General features: G+C 35.3%; 1 protein-coding gene and 1 non-coding gene across 4 annotated transcripts; both read right to left on the reverse strand.

Moving 5' to 3' along the window:
• Positions 1-2,904: 2,904 nt before the first annotated feature.
• LOC135674650 (diacylglycerol kinase 1-like) lies at positions 2,905-9,766 on the reverse strand. Of its 3 annotated transcripts, none has more exons than XM_065184704.1 (13): positions 9,571-9,766; positions 8,537-8,750; positions 8,302-8,424; positions 8,037-8,165; positions 7,531-7,616; positions 6,176-6,299; positions 5,831-5,879; positions 4,981-5,063; positions 4,766-4,833; positions 4,461-4,535; positions 3,795-3,882; positions 3,568-3,684; positions 2,905-3,391 (listed from the first exon to the last, which is right to left on the reverse strand). In XM_065184704.1, exons 1-13 carry the CDS (start codon positions 9,693-9,695, stop codon positions 3,062-3,064), a joined length of 1,611 nt encoding a protein of 536 aa, XP_065040776.1. In that variant the 5' UTR covers positions 9,696-9,766; the 3' UTR covers positions 2,905-3,061. The 3 variants fall into 3 exon arrangements, with proteins under 3 accessions (XP_065040776.1, XP_065040778.1, XP_065040779.1); XM_065184706.1 differs by having other exon boundaries at positions 8,537-8,739; positions 9,571-9,702; XM_065184707.1 differs by lacking the exon at positions 9,571-9,766 and adding an exon at positions 9,290-9,505.
• Positions 9,767-12,745: 2,979 nt separating this feature from the next.
• TRNAS-AGA (transfer RNA serine (anticodon AGA)) lies at positions 12,746-12,827 on the reverse strand. Its single transcript has one exon. It is a non-coding gene; the product is annotated as a tRNA-Ser (tRNA).
• Positions 12,828-12,903: the final 76 nt, after the last annotated feature.

Genomic DNA, 12,903 nt, shown 5'->3' on the forward strand with positions numbered 1-12,903 from the left:
CCCCAGAAGAGCAGCTAAGCATGTCTTGTTGGCGAGCTTCATCTTCCCAAAAGATGCAGATTGGAGAGAGCACGAGAGCAGCGACGGGTCTTCAGCTCGTGTGGTGCTACTGGCAGCTAATGGTTTTCCGAGTGAAACCACTGGTGCAGACCACTGGTTCCCCGAGACAGGGAAAGATTGCTGCTCTCTGGCTTGTTTGTTTCAAGAAACTAATGATCCTTTCTTGATCTTTCGGTGAATGAGCCCAATATCTTTTTGAAAAAACATAATTGTCACTTCTATAATTATCCTTATACTATCGATCGATAATCTCTTTGATCGTCATGCGGTGTCATGTCATCGTGTACAAATACATTTGTGCAAACACGATATCTCGTGGGTGCGACAAGAGTCGTCGGGAGCGCGGTTATGCCCACACTTCTGCTTGACGTAATCGTTCGCCTTCAACATTCAATTGATGCTAGTCGTAGCCAACAAATGTCATAGTAACGTTGCTATAGCCACCACATACGATAGTGTTATAGTCATCGCAACTGCCATAGGCCGCAGCGACACTGTTGCAGTCACTCGTAGTCACTACAAGTCACAATGATGCTATTGTAGCCACCATGCTATTACAATCGCCTTTGACCAAGACAAGCCAACCGTTATAAGGTTGTCGTACCTCATAGTGCTTCTACTACGTACGCAATCGTTACTTGCAATTAGGCTGGTGACCATCGAAAGTCGTCGCCCTCAATAATACTGTCGTCACAGTAAGTTGTCGATAGTGCTCCATTGATTAAATACGAGAAACCTTGTATTTCCCACAAGTATGCGACATGATGGACTAAATAGAAAGTAGATTGACAACACAAATAGATCATTCAAGCATCATAAATCAAAGCTGAATAATACCTTTTTGCAAGCCAAGGCCGATAATAAACATATCTAAATATAAAGTAGATCTAAAATATTTTTATGATCTAACGTACTTAATTTCAAAACATGGTTATGATATCAATTGTAAGCATCAAAACCATAATTATACTTCTATTATCTAAAAAATTTTAATACCAAAAATAAAAATCAAATAACGATAGATCAAATATACGATACATACTTTTCGATGTCATTCAAAAAAATCTTTATTTGATCTGCAAGCGCACTATCATCGGATTCGAAAGTTATTGATTTGTAAAGAGAACTAGACTCACATTCTCCATTCTTCCTATCCTTCATAGAACTACTATAAGCGATGGATTAGGGACAAAAAGAAGATAAGATCTATAATATCTTAATAGCTATTTTGCATCATAAGTTTGTATGAGGTTTTATTTATTTACAAGTGAGAGTAGAGGGCCTAGAATAAATAATTAGGAAAGTCCCTCTCATAACTATTTTTTTTTATCCTTAGGTACTCTACGAGGTTACGGAAATATTGATTTTTTTTGTAAATAGATACACAAAAATATCACAGAACCAAACTAAGTAAATTCGTGACATAATGCTAAGTTATCTATTATAACTCTAGCTAACAATGGAGAAAGATTGTGTCTTGGTGTGCCCCTACACGTACACATGGGTGGCTATTATCGAGCAAGCAATATAGCCTTGGGCGTTGATCTCCTCCCCAACACATGGTTGGCCATCGATGGGCTCTTGCTTCCATGTTCTCTCTCTCTCACCCCATGGGGACTTATATAACCATTCCCCTCCTGTTCTCCTTTTTCGCTCTGACACGGCCAGGAAGAGAAAGGATGGCTTCGACGGCCGGGAATTCTTTGGCGGCGGCGGCAAGCGTGGCGGCGGCGGCAAGCGTGGCGACGGTGGAGGCGCCCGAGGACCAAGCGGAGCTCTATCGGTGGAACCACGCGATGTGGTCTCTCCAACAGCAGGCGAAGGACGGCATGGGCGTGGAGCAATGGAGGACGGGAGGGGCAAGCTGCGCCGAGCGCGCCAAGCGGACGGAGGCGTCGCTGAGCAAGGTCATGTACTGGGACAGCTGGGGTCCCAAGTAGAAACGGAGACGCTCCTCTGCTTGTTGGTCGTATTGGAATACAGCAGTAGCTAAACATGAATCATTATGTATACGTATAGAGACGTATCTCTACGTATAATGCGCCTGTCCTAAGTAAAGGCCGAGGCGAGGTTAAATTTTAACCGTTAATTCTGTTATATATATATATATATATATATATATATATCAGCTTTGACAAACCAATATTGCCATTAAACTGTCTGTATATTACAATAGATTTTAGTTATACAAATATTATTTTCATTTTAATTAATATCATTTTCATAATAAAATTATAAAGAAGTAATTTGATTGGTATGATCCCTGGTTTAATCTTATATGCATCAAAAGGTAACATAAATTATAAGAAAAATCAAGGTTTTAGATTTGATATGGTAGAATAATTTTTGATTTATTCTCATCCAATCAACAAAATTTTTTTGACGAGTCTTAGTCTTAGTATTTTGATCAATTTTGGTACCAATATATATATCGGTTCAATCCTCGATATCACTATTGTTTCTAAGATAAAAATGAAGAATTTTATAATCCAAATATTTTCTATCCAGATTTTTATGGGTATCAATGACAAAGATCTCTTTACGTGTTCGTGTGTGTATAGAGGGCTATCAAGTAATCAATGAAAATAAGTGAAGTATTAATGTGCTGAAAAAGATTGCACAAAATTATCAATCATTTTTCAATCGTAAGGACATGATCAAAATTATCAATCGAACATTACAATTACTACTACACAAATATGTATATTATGATCACTCAGTTGATGCGCGTTCAAGGTGATGCCAAGTCACTGTCAATGTGACAGTGTCAGATGAGATGCTCAGTATATCAAATCTCATTTTTATCATTATTCTTAAAAAAAATCAAATTATAAATACAAAAGAGGGAAAATATCCATTCTCAGTGACAGTTTTTATTAAGGTTAAATTGATCAGCTCACAAAGCTATCGTTACAACAAATCGAGCAAAATGATACAACAGTTCGGTCCCATAGGCGAATAGGAATTGAATGCCACAAAGCAAGCAGGTGTCGGTAGAGCTCTAACTAACATGAGCAATGTCTGTGTCCTCCGGAATCTTGAATGTCTCTGCTGCACCAAATTTCCTCCTCCCTCCTTCCCACTCATCCTCGGATTCCGGACTGCTGTCCCCGTCATCATGATGGCTCGCCGATGATGGTGTCAAGGGGTCATCGATGCTCTTGGAGATGCAGTTGTGGGTTGCAAGCATTTTGACCTGACGGAGATGAGAGATCTCTACGACAACCGTGTCGTCATCCACCGGTAGAGGCTGCTTCCATGGCTCCCCATCGATTCGCATGAATGTGTGATCCGCTGCACCCTTGTGGAACTCGAACCGAATTCTTCGTGCCTGTTGAGATGACCAGGTTAATCTAGGAAATATTGCAGCTCAGAAATATGATGTTTTTGTAGTATCATATCATATTTCTGATAAGTATAAGGCTGCACGATATACTGATTGAGAGGGAAATCAGCTGACAACTTGTCATGGTTTCTTGGAATGTAAGACAGATGGGCTACTTTTACCTGTGCAAGACGGGTTCCATGCCCATTTGGGGTGAACAAAACAAGCCCATGCCATGCGTCCCGGAAACCGACAACCTCAAGAAGGCCGTCATCAACATAAGGTGGAGTAAGATCTCTCTACAGAACAGCAGAATCTAAAATTATTGTTCCAAGGATAGAAGATATCTTGTGCATGTTATGATTATTCAACTATGAGAGGAATACTAAAGTATCAGAGAGCAGCTCACATCTCGCGCTTTCTTCTGATTTGGGGTCCCCCATGGATTAAGTCCTCCAGAAAAGCTGGGTAAGTTGAGACAAACTATTGATCTAATGCTGTGGATACACAACCAGATGGTAAGTTGATGACCTGGACATGTAGATAATCACTAACACAGAATTTAAATCTTAAAAATATGATTGAAATAGAATCCACAGATTTACGTTGGAAAGAATAAATTACAGTTGCGATGCTCAATATGCGATTTTGATGTGAAAATCATCTTATGCAAAAATCACGCTTTGAAATACCGATATACACTAACATGAATTTATCAGCTGGAACTGATTTCGAACCCGTGTTTAAATCGATGAAAAGAGAAATCATGGATCTTTAGTCAAGGAAAGACTAAAAATTAATCTTAATGTCAATCTTCAAAATAAAAAAAAAAGTCATATTCATCTAAGAAAGAGATCTTTCTTTCGTCTCAAATCTCATGAATCATACATGGTAAATAAAACCATTATTTGAATATTCAATTATAGTTATATACTATATAAATTGGAAATTAAAGGAACAACCACTTCTAAATATTTGGTTGTCACTTGATATATTAGAAGTACAGGATCTAATAGGGGTTCAAGTTCGTCTGCAAAATTGGAACCATTTCAAGACACTCAAACCACTTGTGTACCTGCGAGGAATATGGAGATCCTCCCAATGCCCCAGTCTTCTCATGATTTTCACATTTGCAAGCTGTGCTATATTCCTGCATTTACAGAAGTATAGAAATGTCAAACAGTAAATATGTCAATCATTTTGCAGCGATAAAAATTTTAACCAAGTTTAAACTGATGTCATGCATGTTGATCAACATAAGGGTTGTCATCTCTCAAATATTATGATGGTTGATTTGCTTGTCATCTCCATCATGGCAGATGGTTTAACTATAATTTCATGTACTATCCAAGCTATATAAATCATTGATCTAGAGATTACCTTGAAGAAGGATGAAAAAGAGAAGCAAAAAACCACCCTTGAGTAGCTCCTAGTTTAGCATAGGTAGTCTGCTCAAGAAGATATAAGGTACATAAGCAAAAGCACAAAAAAAATTATAGTTACAAAATTGCTGTGCTTTACATGATATAAGGTACATAAGCAAATAAATTATCTGGTTAATTATACAATTATAACAAGCATGAGGAAAATAGAACCTGATTAATTATCTGGTTCTTGAACTTCTCTGGATGCAGCTTCCGCTCAGAATGAAATGCATATGATACTTGAGCATCCATTCCTAAAGTTTACATGAGGTACATCATGCATATGCATCATAAAATCATTATATTTAAATAAAAATCAAAACAATTAAAAAGTTATTGCAATAATATAAACAACATTTTTTGCATGATATACCAGAAAGCTTTTATTTGCCAGTAAGACTGATTCTACTTCTAAGCAAAATAGGTGAAGAGTGTGAGTACAGGGTGGTGTGAGAAAGAAACCAAGATAAAATAGACTACTGTTATGAACTCCTATAACGACAAGTGATTTAAGAAGGACTGCACTTTTTAAATCTGACTTGTAATATATAAACACCAGTACTTTTCAATTGCCAATAAGACTAATTCTACTTCTAGTGCAAAATAAGAGAAGAAAGTATGAATTCAGGGTCGTATGACAAAGAAACCAAAGTGGATATGTCTTCTGTTGTAACTCCTAAAAGAAATCATGATTTAAGTTGGACAGCACTCTTCTCATCTGAAGTGAAAAGTATGTATATATGCACAAACCGAATGCAAGAAGAGAGAAATTGTAACAAAATCATATAGCAATCCAGCCCAGAGCCAAGTGAGTGAACCATAACATACAAAATATAGAACATAGCATCCATGCCTAGAACACAAGCTGAGACACAATTGTTGGTAGATTCTAACTCCATAATTTGAATAACTCAACCAATTTCTCAATTACTATTGTATGAGAACCAAAATAATTTATAAACTAATCCATGCAGTTCCCAAAACTTAAGGTAAGCTGCATTTATATCAAGTAAGTTCATACCCATACTGAAGTAGTTCCAAAAACCACCACGAAAAGTGTGATAACCTTCCTGAAAAAAATTAATCAAGAAAGATAATTTATATAAACTTAAATTATAATAGAACTATGGTCAATGACTTGGTAAAAGATATAACACTTATAAACACTTACATGACAAAATGAAAAACTAAAGTATTAGAAACAGTTATAAAGAGTAAACAGGATATATATTATACCATATACTAATTTGTCTGATCAAGCCCCCGGAAAAATTTTGTTTTTATTCTGGGCATACTACAAAACTGAAAATGTAACAGTATTCTCAAGCACCTCAGGTAAGCATGCAACCGAAGATTATTGTCTTACCAAATTAAGCGAGTCTGAACGTGATACACGGTGAAATGCATGTAGAGAATGTGGTAATTCGAGTGGAGCAATTGGATCACATGTACCTTCCTTGGGATCCCTCATCCTCATGACAATATGCCAACTAAAGTAGAACAAAGAAGCAATAATTCACAAAATTGCACTCCAAAGCCCAAACATCTACAAGCATAAAGAAACATGCCTCCAGCTTTTGCAGAGATCATCACTAGGATATTCCAAGTCATAACCAATTAAATAAGGGAAATCAAATATGGGTTAAATATCTGCAATAATCAAATAAACAAAATCCATCATCTAGCTTTCTGTGGACCACCCATTGGCATGTCTAATATATTAGAATGTCACGGAAAATATGCGTAAAAACCTGATTATCTAGCTTTTGTAAACCATGTATAAATAAATCTGTATAAGAACATGGATTACCCATGGTATCCATTTTGTCCCCCATTGACCATGATCTAATGTTAATAGATTATATACATTACATATCATTGTTGTTTCTAGTGCACAAATTCCTATAATAATGTAAAATACCTACCTCTTTGTGCTGTTTGAACTAGTGATTTATATGAATGGAAGTAATCAATTAGGTTTACTCTAAACCTAGAATTCGATCACTAACCAAATTTGAGTAAGTTAAAGAAAATCATTGAGTCTCTCAATAGGGAAGAATTACAACAAGCAAACAAATTATTTGATGAGGAAGACATTTTTGCTATGAAACAAGTACTTTCTTTAATATTCTGGAATTCCAACCCTCAATATCACACTGATCATGTATTTCACCAATATCTATGACCTCTTTTGATTTGCAATCCAACAAAATTAAGGCATAAATGACATACCTACATCTTAGTCCCATAAGGTATTGAAAGTTCGAATGATTATACGTACACCTTCCATGCTAATGAATCCCACAACCATCTTCTTTGTTTGAAAATGAGCAAAAGTTGTAAGCGTATTAAAAAATTCAAAATTCAATGCTGAAAAGAGAGAGAGAGAGAGAGAGAGAGGGATATATATATATATATATAATGTGTCTGTGTGTATGGAAACACCCAAAAGAAAAGTGACTTAAATGATTATGTTATACTAAATTTATGATACTGTAAAACATCAGAACATTTGTTTGTAATATGTAGACTAAGCTAAAATGTCACTCTTACTTGAAGTTGAAAAATTGCTGTGTATCTAATGAGCATTTAACTCAATATGTGCCACGTATGAGAAGAAGTACCTAACATGACTTGTAGGAATGAATCTAAAGGTCCAGGCATCACTACACAGAATAAAACAATGCCTTACAAGTCTAAAAAATGATGACACCAAAATACCTATCGATTTGCATTTCTTTTGCTTTCTTTACTTGGTCAAGGAAATACTTCACAGACTGATGATTGGTACCAGGATTTTTCTTCCCCTGCAATGCAGTTAAATGAATGGAATTATGACTTTGTTATCAACTAAACAAATTAAAATACATCAAGAGGCAACATTTCCCAGTAAATATACAAATTTTCACTCAATTTCAGAAACTAAAACAGAACTCTCTGGTGTAGATAAATTCTTGCAGAAGAAACCTGAGTGTATATGTAGTCTGAAACACTAGGTTATTTGGCAACTATGATTAGTATCTTTGCCAAAGTTCTAAACAATACATAAAGTTGCCTCTCAGATAGAGGCATAAATGAAAAATTGGATCTTAGCATTCGCATTCAAGGGACAAAGAAACAAGTTGGACAAGGCCTGATAAAGGAACTGATACACTACAAAGCTTTATGTGCATAAGAAGTCCTGAATATAAAATATAATAGGAAAATATCTTTAGCACTTGACCTACCCAACCAAATGAAAAGGGAAGATTGTTTCCTGTTCCCAAAGGCACAGTAGCAATTGGAGGCGGCTGAGCAAGTTTAAGATCACAAACCACTCCAAGAAGCCAACCAGCTGTACCATCACCACCTGCAACCTAACGTAGTAGTTGTATGTCAAATAAGGAACACAAACAAGCTTGGAAGAGCACACGACTGAAGAAACTAAAATTAGGGGAAATTATGTAACTGGAGAAATCTCATATTAGTATTCTTTTTAAGTGTTTCACTCACTATTAATCTCAATGTCCTCTCGATTTCCACAGCTAGTTTATCACCATCGGATTTGAGCTTTTCAAAGTTGGCATAAAGCCTGTGAAGCACCTTATCAGGAGCCTCCTCTCCTAGATCAAAAACCTGAAGAAGAAATAATAATCCAAATTGTAATTAAAACTTGTGTAGAATACATTGTATTTCTGCAAACACAAGCCTTCATTTTGCATCCAACCTCTCTAAGCAATCAAAGTACCTGAACTCGATTGAGAAGCTGCCGGTATGTTTTGATCAAATCACCTCCAAGTTGGCCACCACTTTTTGAATTGACGAAAACAATCACAGGACAAGTGGGTTTTTCTGGGACATCCTCTTTTTCTGATTCTTGCGTGAATATGTAATCCGGGATATAGAAATCTCTCAGTGGCAGATCCCCCTTGGGACTATCACCTTCCATACCTGAAGACCAACTGAGATTCCCATGAATCATTACCAAGATGTCAGAGTTGTTTTATTGTTTAATATACTCAATGCAACCAAGTGTACAACCGATACAATTTCATGACGAATAACTAGTAAAGGATGAACAAGCGCCACCTAAACAAAGGATAGACCAATTTACTGAATCAAAAGAAGTGCTTTTACCAAAAAACATCGGTTCACCTACAAAATAATGTACTGAATTTTCAAGAATTAGTTTGCTGCTTATTAAGGGTCTTCATGCACCATATAAGCGCGTCAAGAATTCTTTCCCCTTTTCCTACACTTGTAGAAATAATCACTATAAAAGGAGTTCAACATCAAGATCCTGTTTTTGAAGCCTAAACTTCCACGAAAAAGAAACAAAAGATCCAAGATAGAAGCATTGCTCTTGATAATCCAAGTGAAACTTTCACAGAGGATTAGTACACCGGATATCGAATCACAGCTTCCTTATAATGTAACAGGCGCATGACGATCTAAGGCGATACCACAGTTAGATTAACACCACACAGGATTTCATACTCACAAATCCGGCTGCTCCCTCCCCTCCCCTTCGATCAAAAAGAACGCCTTAGGTTTGCCAAATTAAACTCCAATCGAAACCACAAGAACCTCAAATAGACATCAAAAATCCATCCAATAACACTCAAAACCCCTCACGATACCTAAAATGATCCAGCCCGTACCACTTCTTTTTTGCTCCCCTTTCCCCTTTTGTCCCTCGTTTCAAGAGGAGAATCCAAGATTCCAGCTGGAACCGACATCTCACAGCATCATGTCCCATAAAATTGGAACGAGGAGGCTTACCTTGAGAAGGATTTACCCGAGATCTCAAGAGTAAACGGAGGACCTCCGCTCGATTCTGCCTCCTTCCCCGGTTCGAGTCGGAGAAGGCGTGGAGGACGAGGTAGGGAAGGCGATCCGCGGACCATTTACCGACCGGCGCTTTAGCCACCCACGGTGGGGCCACAGCGGCGACGAGGCACTGGACAGCTTCGTACTGGAGGCGTCCAGTCTCGATCCGACCGTCCGTATGAGAATAAACGGATGGATAGATAACTGGCGATGAGGAAGCCCACACTCGTCCGGTTTCCATGACTGGAGAAATACCTACTTTTTTGTCGTCGCCCTCGGTCAACGAGACAGAGGGACTCACAAAGTCAACCACGCAGAGGCATCCACGTGCCGTCAGCGTCACGCCTACCTCGACCTTTGGTCAACCGAGTGTTACGATTATGAGAATTTATGAGACATTAATCCCAAACAATTTGACGACCGAGAAAGCTATTGGATTGTTATTGACAAGCCATTTAGTATCGAGGAATATGAGAACTAATGATTTTTTTATTTTATCTTTTGAAATTTATATTATCTGAAAATGATAAAAACGTATGGATATACCCATCATTAATCGATCGATCAAATGATCTCTTATCAGATTGGCGCTAGAAAGAGGACCCGATGTCTCACCTCCGTCGAGCAAACTCGCTCCCGAGCCATACGATTGAAATATCAAATAAATTAAATATAATTTTTAATTTTATTAAAAGTGTTGAATTCATCAAACCAACCTATCTGATAAACTATGATGAGACATATTTAATGATTGGATCACTATCCGAATCATCAGCAGCCACTGAGTCAACAATTTTGACTTGGACTAGCAATTATGATGCCTGTTTTAGCAAGGAAACATCCTACATTGGTTGAATCCACCAACCATTTCAATGCATTCATCCATAATTCTGTGTCTACCCTTACTGTGGATTGATCTTATCTCAAGTTTGGACTGGTGGGAGGAAGAACAATTTCCAGAGCACTCGTTAAGTGTTGGCATCTGAGGAAATTTTTTTTTTTTTTTTTTTTTATGATTGTCATGATGATTGTGATGTTCACATCATCATGTCACTTGTGATAGATAACATAAACACATGGATTCAACTAAGATCACCACCTACTTGAGCAGGAATGTGTTCTGCTTAGTGATTTGGAATTATCATGTCTAATTAGGGTGATATCAAGTAATTTGATCATAAAAATAAGTAATTTGAAGAAGATTATATTATCATATCACAAACTAATAATACATCAGATATATTTAAGAAATTTATAATACAATAGAAAAACTTACTTAATCCGAAATCTCCTCCACGACATTAGTCTGATGATATGCTAAAACAAATTTCACTCTCGTGTCTAATGATGATGAAAATATATTGGAACATACGATCGAGAGTCTTTTCTATGCGTATGTGTGAAGGAGAGATGACGATACCTTTTATATTCGCAAAGCGAATAAAAAAAAACGAAGAATAAGTTTTTTGAGAATAATTTTTTATATTTATATAAATAAGTGGATTTTATTACTTTATATGGAATATCAGGTAAAATATGTTGTAGATCCTTCATGAGCCAAATGGTTAAACATCAATTTGCATGTTGAAAACATAAAGTCATTAAAATAAAGGAAAGAAAAAAAAAAGGAAATGGAAAAAACAAAAGAAGAAATAATGGAAAGAGTAAATAGAAAATTTTAATTTTTCATTATTCAATCCTAACAATCTCCTAAAAATTTCCAAAATTTCCGAATATTATATAAATAAATAAAATAAGAGATGATGTTTGAATTTATACAATGTGGTCAGGTATTTTAGATTATTAGAATATAAACTAATATTACATCAGTCTTAATTAAGAAATCTATAGTAAACAAAAAAAGTAACTCAAAATCACATTAGATGATGATGTAGTATTAATTAGTTTATAGAAAAGATAAATCTCATCTCGATGAGAAGATGTTCCAAGATATAATCAGACATGCACAAGATGTAAATATGATAATAATGGAGAAAGAAAGGAAAAATATTTTTGATGAAAATAATGATTTGTATTATTTGATAAATATCAGAAAATGGTATTTCATTACATTTTAGAATAGTCAACCATCATTTTCCCATTTAAAACCATAAAAACCATTAACATAAAATAAAAGAAAATAAGGAAATGAAGGGAAAAAAAAAAGGTAATGAAACAGTAAATAGAAAACTTGAAATTTTCTTACTCAATATAAAAGTTCAAAAATTTTCCAAATATTATTAAAAAAATAAATAATTATGTGACCAATGAGGTATTTTATATTATTAGAATATAAGCTAATATTGCATCAAATTTAATTAAAAAAGATATACTAAATAAAAAGTTATTGAGACTGAAACTAGACATTGTGTTAGGGCAAATCTTGCTCTTATACATTATATGTCACAATCCAAGTCTGATGAGTCAACTAACCAATAACTCCATTTTGGTTCTTCAACCATGGATCAAAATGCTTAAGTAGGAGTTAATATAATATACTCATCAGGCCGATATAAGCTAATCATATATATTGCCCATTTGCGATGTAAGACTAATGAGATGTTACGTTATAAGAATAAGAAAATATTTATTTGCTAATATATAAGAATGACTAAATCTCTTTTGATCCTCGTCATAAAAAAAAAAAAAATTCATGAAAAGAATGATCTATATGATTTAGTAAGATAAATGAGAAGAGGAGATCTCATTACTTTATGAAAAATATTCAGAATTTAATATTTTACATCATTATTGATCATGGAGTTCTTTTCAAGAAATCTGAATTCATATAATGTTAGATATTACACCATAAAATATCAAGAAATAATAAATTTACTGATGCCTGTCCTAAAACATAAAAGAATAATAATAATTATTATAAGAATAATAATAATTATTATAAGAATAAAGTGACAAGAAAAGAGAAATGTAAGAAATGAGAAGGAAAAAGAAAAAGATGTCAAGTAAAACGTGGACGGCAGGATTCATATAATGTTAGATATTACACCATAAAATATCAAGAAATAATAAATTTACTGATGCCTGTCCTAAAACATAAAAGAATAAAGTGACAAGAAAAGAGAAATGTAAGAAATGAGAAGGAAAAAGAAAAAGATGTCAAGTAAAACGTGGACGGCAGGATTCGAACCTGCGCGGGCAGAGCCCACATGATTTCTAGTCATGCCCGATAACCACTCCGGCACGTCCACGTCTTTGTTTACTTTATGCTTTAGTTAATTATATTATATATAATAATCATAATCATCGTAGAATCATGCGTCAATT

Source organism: Musa acuminata, chromosome BXJ1-5 (assembly GCF_036884655.1).
Source record: "Musa acuminata AAA Group cultivar baxijiao chromosome BXJ1-5, Cavendish_Baxijiao_AAA, whole genome shotgun sequence".
In the NCBI taxonomy this organism is placed as follows: Eukaryota; Viridiplantae; Streptophyta; class Magnoliopsida; order Zingiberales; family Musaceae; genus Musa; species Musa acuminata.

What these genes read in the sequence shown, in the direction of transcription:
- LOC135674650 (XM_065184704.1), bottom strand. Translation starts at nt 9,695, where the DNA reads ATGGTCCGCGGATCGCCTTCCCTACCTCGTCCTCCACGCCTTCTCCGA. An exon ending in TCGGGTAAATCCTTCTCAAG is followed by an intron (nt 8,751 to 9,570) that starts GTAAGCCTCCTC and finishes TGGGAATCTCAG; the next exon opens with TTGGTCTTCAGGTATGGAAG. An exon ending in TTCCCTTTTCATTTGGTTGG is followed by an intron (nt 7,617 to 8,036) that starts GTAGGTCAAGTG and finishes ACTGCATTGCAG; the next exon opens with GGGAAGAAAAATCCTGGTAC.